General features: G+C 34.5%; 1 protein-coding gene across 1 annotated transcript in view; it reads left to right on the top strand.

Moving 5' to 3' along the window:
- Positions 1 to 3,184: 3,184 nt before the first annotated feature.
- The window catches only part of dipk1aa (divergent protein kinase domain 1Aa), a 40,468-nt gene continuing 26,402 nt past the window's right edge, over positions 3,185 to 17,250 (top strand). The window contains exon 1 of the mRNA XM_056473045.1: positions 3,185 to 3,562. Coding sequence (XP_056329020.1) covers positions 3,509 to 3,562 — 54 coding nt within the window. The 5' untranslated portion in view covers positions 3,185 to 3,508. The remainder of the gene's footprint in view (positions 3,563 to 17,250) is intronic.

Genomic DNA, 17,250 nt, shown 5'->3' with positions numbered 1-17,250 from the left:
TTTAAATAGTTCTTAAAGGAACACATTTGACACTCTTCAGGTACAAAGTGACCGCCTTTGTGGATCAGATTTGTTTGATGAAGGAACGATATTGCATCTGCAGGTTTTAAAAACCAAAGGTACATTTTGGTTTCAATGGTACAAATCATGTCCTTAAAGGTAGAAACTGCAATGGTACAAGTTTGTTTCTTTGTCCTAAGGTACAATTCTGTTCCATAAAAAGTACTGCCCCAGTGACAAGGGTTTTGTACCTTCTTTGGTACAACATTGTACCATTTTTTTGCTGAGAGTGTAGGCAAGTTTGATTGATTACGCAAGTGATTGGACAACTACAGTATAGTGGTTCTGCAGCCATTCAAAGAAAAAAATCTTAAACTGGCTATAATATTGACCTTAAAAAATTATTTAAAAAAAATTAAAACTGCTTTTACTCCAGCCAAACCAAAAGAAAAAAGATTTCTCCAGAAGAAAAACGATATTATAAAATAATGTGTAAAAATGTCTTTGCTCTGTTAAACATCACTTAGGAACTATTTGAAAAAGTCTAAAAAAATTTACAGGAGGTCTAATAATTTTGCCTTCAACTGAATGTTGATTAATTTTAGGGCTGAACGATATATCGTTTGACCATCGATATCGCAATGTGTATCTGCAATAGTCACATCGCAGGATTAGGTTGCTAATTAAATTTGAAAAAAAAAAGATATTATTTTGTAATTATTTAAAAAATGATGACCATGTTATTTTACATTTGATTGTTCAATTTCTGTACTTCAGTACTGTTAGACTTCCCAGAAAACCATAAAGCACTGTTAATTTATTAATACATGCTTGTAATTTATTATAATTTATGCAGGTCTAATGCACAGAAAAAGACCAGTTGATGTAAATTAATGAAATCTTTCCAAAAGGAGATGTTCAAACCATCTGGTGAAATTATATTCATATCGCAATATATATCGTGACAAAGCAAAATATCGCAATGTCAGATTTTTCCAATATCCTGCAGTCGTAATTGAATTAATCATTTATATTGATCCACTGATACTAGAGAACATAGTATTTATAGATCAGGTGTATTGTCATCGCACATTGTAAAAATGTAATGACAAAAAGTCAAGACAGCAAATATTTTATGTCGATGTAACTTATTTTACTAAGTAAATCAGGTTTCAACTAAATTTTTATATTTTTATTTACATTTTTAAACTTAATATTTCTGATGTAAGTTAAGATGAGTAGAATACTTAATTTGATTCAACTAAAAATGTAAGTCAGTAAGATTTTTTTTACAGTGTACAGATCAATGCATTGACCTGTGCATTGAATCTGTAGCCAAACCAAAGTAAATGGTGTGATCGAAGAGGTCCTATCAGTTTTATTATTAATTAATACGTTTTAAAATTTAAATTGCTTTAATAATACTGAAATTAATTTTTTGCCAATTTCAAAAATTATTTCTTCATACAATAACATTATTGTTGTTTTTATCATTATTAATTTATTACCTAAACATTATTTATTTATTTACTGCTATTAATGATGCCCATTATATATATCAATGACCTAGCTTTACATTTTCCTTTTAATCATTGAAATCTTTTTTTTACTGAGATTATAAAACACACACAATTGATACATAACAGTTGATTAGCACTGGATAGGTGTCATATATAATAATTGTTGGATTTATTTTTGAATACAAATATTTTAAACACCTGTATATGGTTATAGTGAATAATGTATATGTGTATAAATAAATATGTGAATTAATAAATGTGTTTACTATACAGCTTGTGCCACATTAATCTGCTCTTTAAACAGTTTTCATGAGCAGCCGATGAGTCTCCCTGGTGTACAGAGCAAACCCTACTGGGACAGAATGTGTTGACACACAGAAACATACTTAACCCTTCCTTTGCTCCCTAATATCTCTACAGTGAGCATGTTACATACAGTCATTATTGTTATGTAGACCCAGGCCAAAAAACAGTTTGAATGATGCTTTATTTCTTAATCTGGCATACATACATTTATTTCAATTCATTATACTATATATTACTATATTTATAGTCTTTGTTAATTTCTGCAAAGTACAAAGTATCTTTTGCATCTGTCTGCTTATATTCAGTGATTTACCAACAAAAAAAGCAACAAAGCTTATTTATAAGCAATGTATATGTTGCTATGTCCAATACAGTTTATTTTATATGGCCATTAGGAAAACGTGTAAGGTAAACAGATGACGATTTTTTCTGCTAATTTGCATGGGTGAAAGCTGTGTCAATAATAAGTCATGAGTCTGCTTGAAATGAAATTGCCAACAAGAATTAAATAAAAATATTGAGACTTTTAATAAAATCACATTCATATAGCACTACAGTATATGATTGTGTGAAAAGGCCGTAGCAGAATTTTCTTTTTGAAGCAGAATCAAATGTATAAGCACCTCTCGGGTGGCCTCACCAATGAGGCCAAGTCTGGCATGCCAGGAATACAAATGCTGCATTGTACTAGCCGTCATGTTACCATGCTTTTGATGAAACTTATCAAAATAATCAGCACACTTATCAGGTTTACAAAATTTCGGAGAAATGCAGATAAACAATTATTGTGTTTAAAATGATTTATTATTTAATATTTTTATGGTTATGTTTAATTGTTTCAATTTAAAAATAAATAAATATATAAATAAAATAAATGAGGGCTGCATGGTGGTGTAGTGGGTAGCACATTCGCCAAACAGCAAGAAAGTCGCTGGTTCGAGCCTCGACTGGGTCAGTTGGTGTTTCTGTGTGGAGTTTGCAATTTCTGTGTTCGTGTGGGTTTCCTCTGGGTGCTCTGGTTTCCCCCACAAGTCCAAAAACATGTGGTATAGGTGAATTGGGTAAGCTAAACTGGCCGTAGTGCATGTGTGTGAATGAATGTGTATGAATGTTTCCCAGTGATGGGTTGCAGCAGGAAGGGCATCCGGTGCGTAGAATATATGCTGGATAAATTGGCGGTTCATTCCGCTGTGGCGACCCCAGATTAATAAAGGGACTAAGCCGAAAAAAGAAAACGAATGAGTGAATTTTAATAAGGTGTTTGTGCAAATCATACCTCACAACATGAATTATGTACATCTGGTGTTCAACAGAGGGCGCCAATAAACATGACGCACAGGTCTCTCAGGGAAAAAAAAGCACTCCATTAGGTCGGCAGAAATAGTGTACGCCTGCGCTCTTGACACGCCGCTGTTTCGTTGCTTTTAAAACAGCTGCACTTGAAAGTGTTAGCCGCTGGATATCAACCAAGGCGACTCGGATGACATGCATTTCTGAAATAACATGCACATTTTCCACGGTGGCCGTCGGGGAGTCCGATATCTGTGAGGATCTCGGCTGTCCGCGTCATGTAAAGCGCGAGCCCAATCACTTGAAGTTCGCCGGGCATTATTTAATTTCATTCGGCATATGGAGACTATGCTCTGGATCGCGCACAGGCTTTGAGATGATCCATTTCTGCGATGGCGAGGGGTCTGTTTTCACGGGCCTGGCTGTCAAAGACGCACCATTTTCAGGTAACAATCTGGCAAATTAATTTGCATGTAATGACGTTTGGGTACTATTATATCAACGTATATTCCATTAACAGTGAGGATACGTTTTTGCCTCGGCAGTGGCTGACCTTTAAATTCGCGATAATTATTTCATCGATACAGGTTTTAAATCTATATTTAACGTGTTAAAATCATGCTACAGCTGCTTTGTTGATTAATAGCGTTGTCACAGTAACTCGCGACACGACAGCAGTTTAAAACGTGTTTTTGACGTCATAGACTTTTGGCCAGGCAATTTTTCGTTCTTATTTATGGAAATAGTTCCTACGTTTACCCTTGAGAGGAATGGGCTGTCTTGGGCTGCCCTGCTGTGAGATTAATCCCCTTCACTGGATGAAGTTGAACTGTGGTTTCATGGCAGCCTGCACAACTCCACAACAGGAATAAGAAGCTTAAACAGGAGCCAGGCTTATACGCAGGCTTATATGGTTTATATGTACACTAGAGGTGTGTAGCCTATTTCTATATATATAAAGACACTTTTTGAAGAAAAAAAAACACATTTTGTATGTAAACCATTTCAATGTGGTCATGTCATTGGCCCATGAACATTACCTGCTTGTTGTCAAACTGTTTCATGACTATATCAAGATGCAATTCAGTCATAGCTTAACATTAAATTGCTATCATAATATTATTTATCAATATGCAGACCTTTATGGATTCTCGGAAGCTATGGAAATTAAGTACAACAAGGAAATACGTTAGGACCATTGTTATTGTTTTCATCCCTCAAAATGGTCTATAAAATATTAATTCCATGAATGATTCATTCATTCATTTTCTTTTTGGCTTAGTCCCTTTATTAACCTGGGGTTCCCACAGCGGAATGAACCGCTAACTTATCCAGCATATGTTTTACGCAGCGAATGTCCTTTAAGCTGCAACCCATCACTGGGAAACATCCATACACACTCATTCACACACATACACTTTGGACAATTTAGCTTACCCAATTATATACCGCATGTCTTTGGACTTGTGGGGGAAACCGGAGCACCCGGAGGAAACCCATGCAAACATGGGGAGAACAAGCAAACTCCACACAAAAACGTCAACTGACCCAGCCGAGGCTCGAACCAGTGACCTTCTTGCTGTGAGGCGATCATGCTACCCACTGCGCCAACCGTGATGCCCTCAATGAATGATATTTTAACGTAATTAGGCATGGTTAGTTATGAAAACAAGTTTATGCGGAGTCACATTTAGGACATTCACTTGCAAGCTACAAATGATGATGTCATTAGGTATTTGCTTAGGATTTTTTGTGTTCGATATTTATATATTAAATTAATTCAAGCCAGATTAAATGAATTCTGCATATTAGGGCTACACGATATAGGAAAAATCTGACATTGCAATATTTTGTTTTTCAACGATATATATTGCAATATGAATACAATTTCACCAGATGGCTTCAATAGCTCTATTTGGAGAAAAAAAAATATTTAGAATGATTAGGGTGATTTTGTAAGGGTGTGAATCATGTATAAAATTAATAAACAAATTGCAAACAGGATTGATCACAATACAGCAAAGAAAAAAGTCTATTAAACAGTGCTTCATGGTTTCAGTAGAGTCAAACAGTATTCAGGTACAGAAATTGAATAATAAAATGTAAAACAACACTGTATAGTCTTCATTGTATTAATAATTCAGTAAAAATATTCATCATTAAAGTTACAAATGTTGTACAATTTTGTTATTCTCCCTATATTCTCTTTAATGCCTTTAAAACGCATACAAATGACAGGGAGTCTCTGTTATGGTTATACTTTGCAATGACTCCACAAATCACATGTATTCATCACATTGTTGTGATGATAAACTATAATCCTCCTTGGTAGAGCAACCAACTCTCATGCGGAAAGTTTCCGGTTCGATCTCAGCTCAGAGCGGGTTGGGTGGTGTAAGACCGGCGAGGTTGCATTGGTGCCGTGACCCGAATGGGAGTGTAAAGCCACCTGTCTATTTCACAGGACATTTGGACATGACTGTCGGAATATGCCCCCTTGTGGCTGTTGCACAGAATTTTCAGTTTTGTTGTGCACCACGGGAGTGAAGCTGTTCTCGCAGTGTACGAAATAATGGAATGCAAAAGCAAGAGCCTTTACTCTCTGTGCGTTCACCATGGTTGAATGAATAAATACTAGAAACTCATAGACCGCTAAAAATTTTGGAGGGAATGCGGAGACAACATAAAAAAATCAGATTTTTTTTTAATAAAATTTTTTATTTTATGAATTTATGAATAGAAATGTTCTTTTAATATAGACTTTTTTTCTGATTAAAAAAAATATCAGACAATATTGAAATGCATCACATCCGGTCGGCCGGTCGCGTACGTTCTAGTCGTAGGAGTTCAAATATTTCAACGGATCATTATATGGACTCTCTCTTCAATTTCTTTTTTTAGACTGACTCTTGTTCATTTTTCCAAAACAAGAAGTTCAATGTATTCATTTTTAAAGTATAATTATAATCTAGTTCAAGCAAGTGATAAATTGGTCAGATTAGTTCTGTTTTCTCTCTCAGGCCTAAGTAAAATACAGAGAAATATGAACTGATTTATAAAACTAAAATAATAATAGATTAAATGAAAATAATAATAATATAACTCCGTAAACAATAGCAGTAAAATAATTAAAAAAATATATATATTTTGCTAAAATAATAATGATTAATACATTAAAAACATAGCAAAAGCTACAAAACTTAAGTCTGCTACCTCAGAATTAAAACTATAGAAGTGGTATCTTTTTAAAGGGTACGCTTTTGTACTTTTTATGTACCTATAGGTGAATTACCAACCTACGTCACACAGGTTCAACCGCGCATGCTGGTTGCAAATAAAGACTGTTGTGTGGTAGGTTGCCAAAATCGAAAGTCCAAAAATAGAAAACTTAAATTTTACCGTACACCACACTGTTTTTAATGCTGCAGTTCGTTGTCAGAATGCAGTTGTTTTGCTTGTTGATGATTACCCAGGCCTTGTAAAGCTCCGTCTTCTTTCCTTGTCTTTGGCTAGGCAGAACCTCGGTTTTTAGCACTACAAAGTTTTGAATCTGGTAATCATGGAACATTATTTCTTGCACATGACCACACAGAACAAAACTGTATAGGCATCCAAAGACTTGTAGGCCTTTAACTTCTCTCTTGTAAAATCACTTGAAGCTTCAATGAGATAGTTGTATATTTGGGGCTGGATGCTTGGTCATTTCGTCTTATCCAATATTCATTGGAGGGTGCTATCGCAAATGGAGCTGTCAGACGAACGCCGCTCACTTTAATGTTAATTTTGCCAAATAACTGCTTATCACTGGGTGACAAGCTGTTATAATACGCTGAAAGCATTATGTAAATAATATATATATAATATGTAATCAATATAACATATCTCTAATACAACAACAAACTCCGTACTGCATCGGCTGTCATTCCCTCGCTGTAAATGTAGCGCTCCCTTTTTTTTTTCTGCAACCTCAATGCGCGTGCATCCTAAATGTTTACAAACCGGTATTTCGCCTATATGTCCATGTTAGGAGTTCCCGGAGTGTGCAATGTGTTCTTGTCGGGTTGTTTAATTACTGGCAGAATTGTTCAGACAGACATTTTAATTAAAATCTTGCTATTTGGCTGTGACTGAAAATGTATGTCAAGTGAACTTTTTTATAACTAACATTGTTGTCAACACTGATGATGAGTTCGGCCAGTTCACTGATATATAGCAACTGCACTGCGGGCGTTCCGAGTTTGAGTCCTGCCAATACAGTCCTGTCATCATAAAGGCAGAAAAAAAGTCTTTAAAACAAATGACTGTCTCTGAGTAACTGTGACTTCATCCACATCTTTATTACTTGTTCCATAGAAAAATCTGAATGTTGTCTGTCATTTTAACTGATTGAGAGCGTTGAGGGTCACCCCTCAGAGTAGTTTGGCTTTAGTAATGTTCTTCTAGTGAATAAAAATATCAGTTAATCAATGCTCAATAATGCAGATCTAAATTGAGAGTATATCTGTCAGGCTAAACATTAAACTTGAGCAAGCAGTAACCCCTACACACCGATCATTATGCACACTGATGTGAAAGTAACATCACAAAGCATCTACTGTAACTCTTACATCAGTCTTAGGTTAGCGTTTTATCTTTGAAGACGATCAGGCTGCAATGTCACATTTTCAGTGTTATGAATTAAATATTGAGTGTGAGTGAGGTCTTAGATTTTCTCCATTTGATGCTGCAAAGTTGTTACTTTTTGTGTAGAATCACAATAACAGCAAAACTTGTATGTAAAATAAAGAAACAGGAGCTGCATTTTATGCTATCAGCTTGTGAATTGCATCACGCAAATTATAGGTTACTTTTTGACATGACATGTTTTTGTTCTTTATGTATTTTCTAAGTGACATTTATGTAGGCCTTATAATCTTTGTTGGTATCTGTGCTGATGATGGTAGACGAGCGCTGTTTATCTATCAGGAACGTTAACTGAAATTAGCACAAGGTGTTTTGTTTATGTTTTAGTTGTATTTTAGGAATTTGGAAAAAAAGATCAAACATTCAACTTGTATACACTGTAAAAGATGCTGGGTTTCACATAATCGATTTGTTTTGGAACAACATGAAGGAATTAAGTTAATTAAGTAATGTTTACAAATTGAAATGGATTTAACATAACTTAAATTGTTGCAAAATAAGCTCTCAAGAATGATGTTGTTTCAGCTTGGGGCTGGGCAATTAATTGAAAAGTAATCCAAATCGGCATTCAGAACTTGTAATCAATCAAAATTTTCTAGGTCAATTTAAATATTTTTTTTATTTTTCCCTACTGCGTATTTTCCCTACACTTGACCTCGCTCAGCATTATTTATGCTTCTGCGTTAAGTGCACGCGTATGGTCCGGTGCAGGCTTACCGTTTAAAAACTACACGTAACTACACGTCGCACGTTTGCACTACATTGACCATGATTGGAAGCTGCGCCAGAGACTGTATTTTTTCCATTACAATAATATTATTATTTACATTCAAATATTTGTTTTCAGAAGATTCAAGAAATGCACTGTTTAAAATATCATTACAGGATATACAAAAGTTATTTTGTTTAGAAAAGATGCTGCTTATTTTTTACTTTTTAATATGAAAAACATTGAAAATAGTTAATTTGTTTCCAAAAGTGCAAGTTATTTATGTTCATTTTTTTATAGCAAAAAAGTGACTATGTTTTAGGCAATGTGTGTTTTAATGTCAGCTGTTCAATGTTGATGTTCACCCTTCATTCAAAAATCTCTCACTAGTAATATGTGAGAATATTTACTGTACATAACTTGTCAGTGAACTATGAGGGCAACACATTTAATAAATAAAGAAATAAAATAATAATTCATTCACTGTAATCGAGTTAAAATGTTCAATTAATCGAGATTTTGATTTTTGGCCAAATTGCCCAGTCCTATTTCAGCTCATTTTAAATAAGTAGTTTGATCAAACAGCAAACATAATCTTTTTAGTGTATGGATAGTTACTCACCATTTCCTCACACTCAAGTGGCTGTAAATGTTTATGAATTGTTTGAAGAATGTTGGAAAGAAAATTAGCTATTGACATCCATTGACGGAACAAAAAAATGCTATGGAATTGGGCTGCACAGTATATCGTTTTAGCATCAAGATCGCACTATGATTATTTGCAATAGTCACATTGCAGGTATATATTGAGTCTGGATTATAACCTAGCATTTCGCATGTTTTTTATGAAGCCTATGACTATGTGAAGGCTTTAAAAGTATTCAGGCAGTATTCAGAAATTGTACCTTTGACAAATTAACGATTGATTTTACTGAGTTATTTATAAAATGGATGAAAGCGCAGTTTATTGAATTTGTAACTTTATCAAATTTGTCAATACTCGAGGATGGTTTATTATATTTTATACACTCCTCTACAGAATCATCCCAATCAATAAAAAATATAAATTCTTTCCAAAGAGTTATTCAACTCCTCTAGTGAAATTATATTCATAATTCATAAAAAATACATCGCAATGTTAGATTTTTCCAATATCGTGCAGCCCTACTATAGAAGTTAGCTGGTGTTGTTTTATTCCAACATAGTTTTCGTTTTATGTATTACTGTAATATGAATGAAAGCAAACGTTAGTAAATGTTTTATCACCCTTAAAAAAAATTAATAAATAAAATGATGGATAATAGATGACGAAACCTCTGCCTGTTCAATAACTGGGAAGAATAAACAAAATGGTTGTGCTATTATATCACGTTTAATTTAATCCTGACTTTGAAATAAAAATGTAAGTATTTGACACTTACTGGTTTTATTTATTTGGGAACACGAGAACAACAAAAAATGGAAAAAGTATTCCAGGTAGGGCTGCAGGATATTGGAAAAATCTGATTCTGCAACATTTTTCTGCGGTAAATATTTCAATGTAAATTAAGTTTTAGAAGATGGTTTAAATAGCTCTGTTTGATGGTTTTCTTGGGAGTCTAATAGTATTCGGGTGCAGAAATTGAATAATCACAATGGAAAAAATGCTTTACTTATTTTGTTTTGTCTTGTTTAGTCCAAATATTAAAAAAGACCTATAGTAAAATATTGTTTAGTTTTCACTGTCAGGAAAGTTTTTTTTTTTTTTTTGCTTGTTTTAAGGAAATTATCTGCCTGTGGGGTAAGTGAAATAATCTTGTTTTCACTTTGAAATGTAGAGGTTTGGACTAAAAACAAGACATACATTTTTTTTGTTGGCATAAATTCCATTTAAACTTAGTGGTTAAATACAATTCTGTTGCTCCTGATGGCTATTGCACAAAAGTGGAATGAAGAAAGCCAGGATGACAGAAAAAGCGGGGCTCGACCCAGTTTAATCGGGTCCTCCTGGCTTTGTCTGTTGCACGTTGCTGATCCAGGATGAGAACGAGCCGCTATGTCAAACCTGATGTTGATAGCCAGGATAAGTGCACATTCATAGCATTTGATCAATCACAGAATCAATAATGCAAGCATGGATAAACCCGATGTGAGCCAATCAGGTATGAGTCGAAAATTGCCTCTCTTGCCCACCAATTTGGGATCTCCCATTACTTTCATTCAGAGAATTAACAGAAACATATGAGGATGCGTATTAACAAATTAAATCGTTCACTTTGTCTTAAATGTGACCAGTGGACATTCATGCCACTGATGAATTTATCATGAGGATTATATTAAACATTTACCCAATATTTTGTTTGTTTAGTTTATTTTATCAAGTTTTTTTTAATCTTCATCTATATGATCATTTATATATGGTGTTCATTTATAATTTTTCTTCCTAACTGAGTCTATTTAATCTATTACATGATGTTTCATCATCAAAAAATTATATATAATATATTAAATAAAACATAACAATATAAAATTGTTGACATTTTCTAGTTTGTAATTTTTATTTTTTGCAATATCTCATTTGAATTTAAATGTATTATCTTTCTATACCTAAAGATGTGACAAAGTCTTATTTTAATGCATATAACTGTCAAATAAATATGTTTTGTTTAAATGCACCAAATATTATTGTCTCTATGGATTGAAAAATAGATTAAAATATTAATTTTCAAAAGGGGCTGTACTCATTTATGCTAAGCACTGTATATGTATTTTTTAATGTATCTTAGCCTGGTTGTTAACCTGCTCTGGGGCAGGCTAGCTGCAAAGAACAAATCTCCACAGTAACTTAATTTAGCCTACTTTCATGCAACTGAGTCGAGGATAAATACAGCCAGGATAGCCTCAAAATCCCAGTTTAATCCCTTATTTTACTTTTGTGCTCAACTATAATCCAGATTTAGCATTGCATATCTTCGTGATATCGATGCTGAAACTATATATTGTGCAGCCCTAATTTTAGGTGCCAAATATGATAAAGTTATGATGCTTCATACAGGAATGATGAATGTTGTATATCACATGATGTGAAGTTATGATTTCCGTAACTCTTGACACAGATACAGCAGAAGTGAGCAAATGAAGGTGTGGTGTGAGTGAATGGCATCAGAATGAATCAGCAGCTTGATGAATTGACTGGAGCTCTGTGCTGACAGTGCTAGAGCTGCTGTCTCCATGCGGGACCGCTGACTCTGGTCTACACAGGCCGTTTCAGAAGAATGTCTTATGAAAACACTGTTAGAACAGGGAGTTTGTGGCATTACTTTGTTTATGCATTGTGTTTGCTAGGTCTTAAAATGTCTTAAATTGCTAAAAGAAAATTTTAGGCCCTAAAAAGTCTTACATTTACAAAAATATTATGTTGTGGGTCTTTAATCCCTTTAACAGGTGTTAATTTTCCTATATCAATGAAAAGCTACACTGTAAAACTCAACAGTCAACTTTATCAAATGAAATGAGTCTAGTTAACTCAATTTACTGAAAGTTCTACTCATTTGGAAAGAGTTTTGAACTCCGTGTTGAAGGTAATGAGTTAATTAAATACCTCATTACTTCAACTTAAATGGAGTAAGTTCACAGTACTCGTACAGATTTTTTTTTTACTCAAATGGTTTGTAGAAATTGATTTCCTCTAACGGGTTGAATTGCCTTAAATTATTGGGTTTTACAGTACAGAGTTGGTTTGAGTTCTTATTATTTATTGGGTTTACTGTGCTCAAATTGCTTCGTTTACTCAATGGATTAAGTTAACAGTACTCATTAGGATTAGTTTTTGAACCTAAATGATTTGTTGCAATCGGTTTCCTCAAATGATTTGAGTTGCCATTACTTATTAGGTTTTACAGTGTACTCAATCAGGCTGACACCCATCCAATCTCCATCAATCCATCTCATAAGATCTTATCTATAAACTATAAAACTTGATAACATCTCAAGTTTTAACTCTATTTACCGTTATACTTTTTAAATATCTTCATCGAAATAACATTTGAAATGTTTGAAAGTTCTCCTTTTATTCATGGTAAGGACACTGACCTGGACAGAGTTCTATATATTTAGCTTATTATAGTTTTTAGTTTTTTTTTTTTAAGCGATATGTTGAAAAAAGTGCATCAGCACAACCAGTGATTGCTTGTTTTGACACATTATTTGAAATATGTGGCTAAGAAATAATTACATTTTGAATTGTTTTAATGAGGATAGTAAACTTTTTTTTTCCATTAGAAAAAATCCTTATAGTGTTTAGCCTAGTCTAAATTTTAATTAATAATAGTAATTAAATAATATTTTCCAACAGAATGACAGGATACACGTTAATATCCACTGCTGTGTGGGTATCCTTTATGTTAATGTACAAATTAAACTTGATTTAATGTCCACAAACTGGTATTGACGCGTTTTCTTTTATAATTTAACAGACATGGCTGTGGTGATAAAGTAAATACGGTAAAATCACTGTAATTCATTACAAACATGTGCTGCTTTAGAAACGTTTTAAACTTGTAAGACTCATCCTTGATCAAATATGATTGATGATCACAGAGAGCTGAACAGATCTTTTAATCCCATTTGCTTTGCACACGTCCTGTCTTGTTGTTATGATTATGCACATTAAAACGGAGACATGTTAATACGTGGCTGTCAATCAATTCAGTGGGTGGAAAAACTGCACTCCTACATTACGTTTTGGTCAGCCTCAAAATGGAAGAGATTTGAATCCTATTTTAACGTCAGGAAATAAAAAAAAAAGAGACTTATTGTCTTTTATATCACCCCAATATGACTGTGGACACACTACACACAATTCTATCCAAACAGCTTACAAAGGATGATTTTCATCATAGGTGCCCTTTAAGGATATCCATAAACTAGCTCTAAAACGATAATAAAATAAATAATAAAAAGATTTGCATTTCAACAATTTTTTTTTTTTGACATCTCCTCATACTTCAGATTCTCATCAAATCTTCCAATCAATAAATCGGTTCTGTACTAGTCCTTATATACTTTCTTCATTATTATTATTATTATTATTAATATTTTTAAATGACTTTCATCAACGTAATTTTTACATTTTTTTTACAAATTTTAAATAAAATAATATTTTTCAAAATGTTAAAAAAAGTATAGCTTGTCTCCGATATAAAATATAAATGGGGCAAAAGCACTTTTTAGTACTTTTTGCATAGATTTGACACTAGCTACGTTTCCATTCAAAGATGCGAATTATATTTATATGCAAAACTGGGATATAAAAAGACGTGCGAATAAAGCAGCGTTTTCATCCAAGTAGTCAAAGAGAACAAAATCGTCACTTCCTGATTAATTGGCACCAAATATCAACAGTAAATTTACTTGTGCCTCAGAACACAGTATGCCGATACGCAATGAACCCGTGTTTGCGTTTGAAGGCGTGAGGCGCAGAGCACTGACGCTCTTGTCAGTTCTGGAGGTCATTAATAATATAATAACACTAATACTGAAACAGTTAAGATGTTTTAGATTGACCAAAACAAAATTTCAGCTGGTTTGTCCATTCACACACATTTTTATCATCACACAATCTCCCATAACAATAATCACATGACTTTTTTTTTAATGTGCATACTGGATTTTATTCTGTAAAAGTGTTTGAATAAGTAGTTGATCCTACGCAGTTATGTGCATATGTTTTTTTATGTTCATCTTGGCGTAACGTAGCTAATGTTGTCCTATGTACCTGAAACTTTTCAAAAACATAACGGAAAAACTTTTTAGAAGATCATTGGCATGTAAAAAAAGCATACATGGCAATGATCTATTGCCATCGAAAGCTTACAGTATATTACCCCCACTCATTTATTGGATTGCCATGGCTTTTGCACAAAGACACTGAAGCACTGTTGGATTTCAATGTTTCCAATTATCTTTAACTTCGCATTTTTAGATAATCTAACTTTAGGGTGAGACTCATTTGTTTTGCAAATGTTAGCACAGATGACACAAAGGAAGTCCATTTTAAATCCGTCTTCAAATTGAAACGATAAATAGGTTGGTCTTTGTGTTCTCCTAAGCATTGTGTCTGAGCTCTCAGATAGATTTCTTAAAATAGACCCAGGGCTACGTTTATGCGTGAAATAACCTCTCCTGAGATAATTGTTCAGGGCCGAACGAGCTGCTTGCAAGCCAAGGAAGTTAATTAAGCCATTTCATCAGCCAGACAACGATTTGCCGAACTCTTTTCCATGCTGAATAGCGCTTGCGACGGCTGAAAGGAAATGTTATTCATAGTAATGTGGAGGTTTGGGCTGGTTGTAGATTTGCACCTCTATACTTAGACACCACCCTCATAGTCCTCAGTGACCTATCTGCTCCATAAAACACAAACTATAGCATGATTTGGCAGAAAGGAGCCCAGTCTGAAATGCATAAGCTCTATTGCTCTGGGGTACTTCATTTGCTTCAGTTTATTGCTTTACTTCGATCTCCTCATGATCACCCACATCTGGACGGAGTTTTGCTTGGAGCTTTTCCTGGATAGCTTCTCTCTTTTTTTTCTTTGAGGTCATGTGCTGGATATGATTGCCGCTTTCCAGAAGGATTTGAAACCTTGTTGCAAATAACTTCTTAATCCTTTGTGAAGCAGCAGATGATGTTTGAATCATAGTGGTACAGGTCGTTCAGTACAAAAGGAGGTAAACCTCCAGATGGGAGGATTTCATGGTGTCTGAACTTGATTAGAGAGCATACTTTTGCTTTTGACTCTGTAAGCAAGGGGAAAAACAGCTTGAAATCTGGTATGACAGATATTTTAGAATTATCAAGTTCTGTTGAAGCCACATCGCCTTGTAGGTTCAGATAAAATTGTGAATATACAAAATGTAATTATCCGAGACACTTATCCGTTTGGACACAATCATGAGATGGTTTTATATTCTCAGAGTGGCCTATTTCACACTAAATACTGTTTTGGCTATAATGTACATTTGGGGCCAAAATGCATCAGCTGGCTAAATAAAAAAATAAATAAATGAATAAACGTGCCTACACACTGCCTTTTGTTAAGAAAACAGATGCTTATGTGTTACTTGAAGTTTTATAACTTATGGCTCGTTTCCACTGACTGGTACAGTATGGTACGTTAGTGTCGGTACGGGTCACCTTTATCAGGCTTGCATTTCCACTACCAAGGGTACCCCTTTTGGTGGGTGTGGTGTACAACAGAAAGTTTCAGTCGATGTCATTTTCGCTCGAGGAAATGTCTACAGTAAAGCTGTACGGGTCGCTCACATATCATATGAGAAGCACTTCTCACAAAACAGATGCTTTACACACATAAATACTTGTGTATAAATGTTTATTACTAACTTTTCTATGAACATGAGTTGATTATAACTGCAGATCAATGACATGATCAACATGCGAAATACTGTAACGTCTGAAATATAAAATAAATAAATTCAACAAATATGAACACATACAGACCCTTACAGTCTCCGATATGTTACCAACTACAGACAGCAGACATTTAGTCCTTATTTAGGTTCAAAAACAACAGGAAATATAGCCCACAGTCAGACCTCAGTCTCATCTGTGTCTTTAATCTCCAGCAGCACATGTAGCCTCTGTCAGAGAGTCATTCCATCATTCTGAGTTCACAATAGTCCAAAAGGTGATGATAATAATAGTTAAACATGGCAGTTTGTTCAGGTTTACTGAAAAAATAATGTGCTCCTTTTTTCCGGTTTCTCCTTTGTTTTTTTTTTGCGTGTCACTCTCGCGTTTGTCAGTTTCTGATAGGATCGGGATTCAAAAGCAAGTCAGTAATCAAGCACACGTTATTATCATCAGCTCAAGAAGTTTATTTTAGATATAGACGTGCGGCAAGCGCAAGCAAGAAAGCGAAACCGCTCGCGCTTCAGACTGGCACAGGGTAGAATCTGCTCTTCTTTTTGGCCTTGTGGCTGTTCATCAAGATGACGACAGGGTTCGTTTCAGCCCGGGTCGACCATGGCTCGTTATTATATTTATATTTAATTACGCTGTAATCACTCGGCTGTGTATTTTAAACATGGCGGCTCTTTTGTTTTTGTTCTGGCTTGTTGCGTAAGCGAATGACGTATCTCTGTAAAAACCAACAGCGTTCAGCTGTGCGTCTAGCTCAGCCTTTTGGTACCCTTTCGAAAGGGTGCCGAAAAAGTGGTACGGTATGGCTGGTACAACTTTTGACAGTGGAAACGGCCATAAAAGCGTACCAAAACCGTACCGTACCAATCAGTGGAAATGGGGCATCAAAGGGCACCTATGATGAAAATCAATTATTGTAAGCTGTTTGGACAGAACTGTGTGTAGGTATAGTGTGTTCACTGTCATATTGGAGTAATATAAAGACAGTAGCTCTCTTTTTTAAAATTCCTGACGTTAGGAACCAAATCACAGTGATTTTGAGGTCCACAACATGATGTAGAAGTGCGGTTTTCCACGAATGCGTCTTTTTCAAACAGGTTGTTCACATTAAGATTCAATAAATACAAAGCTGGGCACGTATCAAAATTTAGCTCAAGAATATTTTCCAGTACCTTATGTATTTTCTTCCAAAATGGCAAAATTTTGACACAGTCCCAAAAACAATGAATCAATGTACCTTTATCTTTTTTACATTTGAAACACAAGTCTGTGGAATTGGCAAACGTTTTCTTAATACGTATCGGTGTTTGATATATTCTA

Source organism: Danio aesculapii, chromosome 2 (assembly GCF_903798145.1).
Source record: "Danio aesculapii chromosome 2, fDanAes4.1, whole genome shotgun sequence".
Classification (NCBI taxonomy): Eukaryota; Metazoa; Chordata; class Actinopteri; order Cypriniformes; family Danionidae; genus Danio; species Danio aesculapii.
The sequence above is the reverse complement of the archived record's forward strand: the minus strand, read 5'-3'. Positions and strand labels throughout refer to the sequence as shown.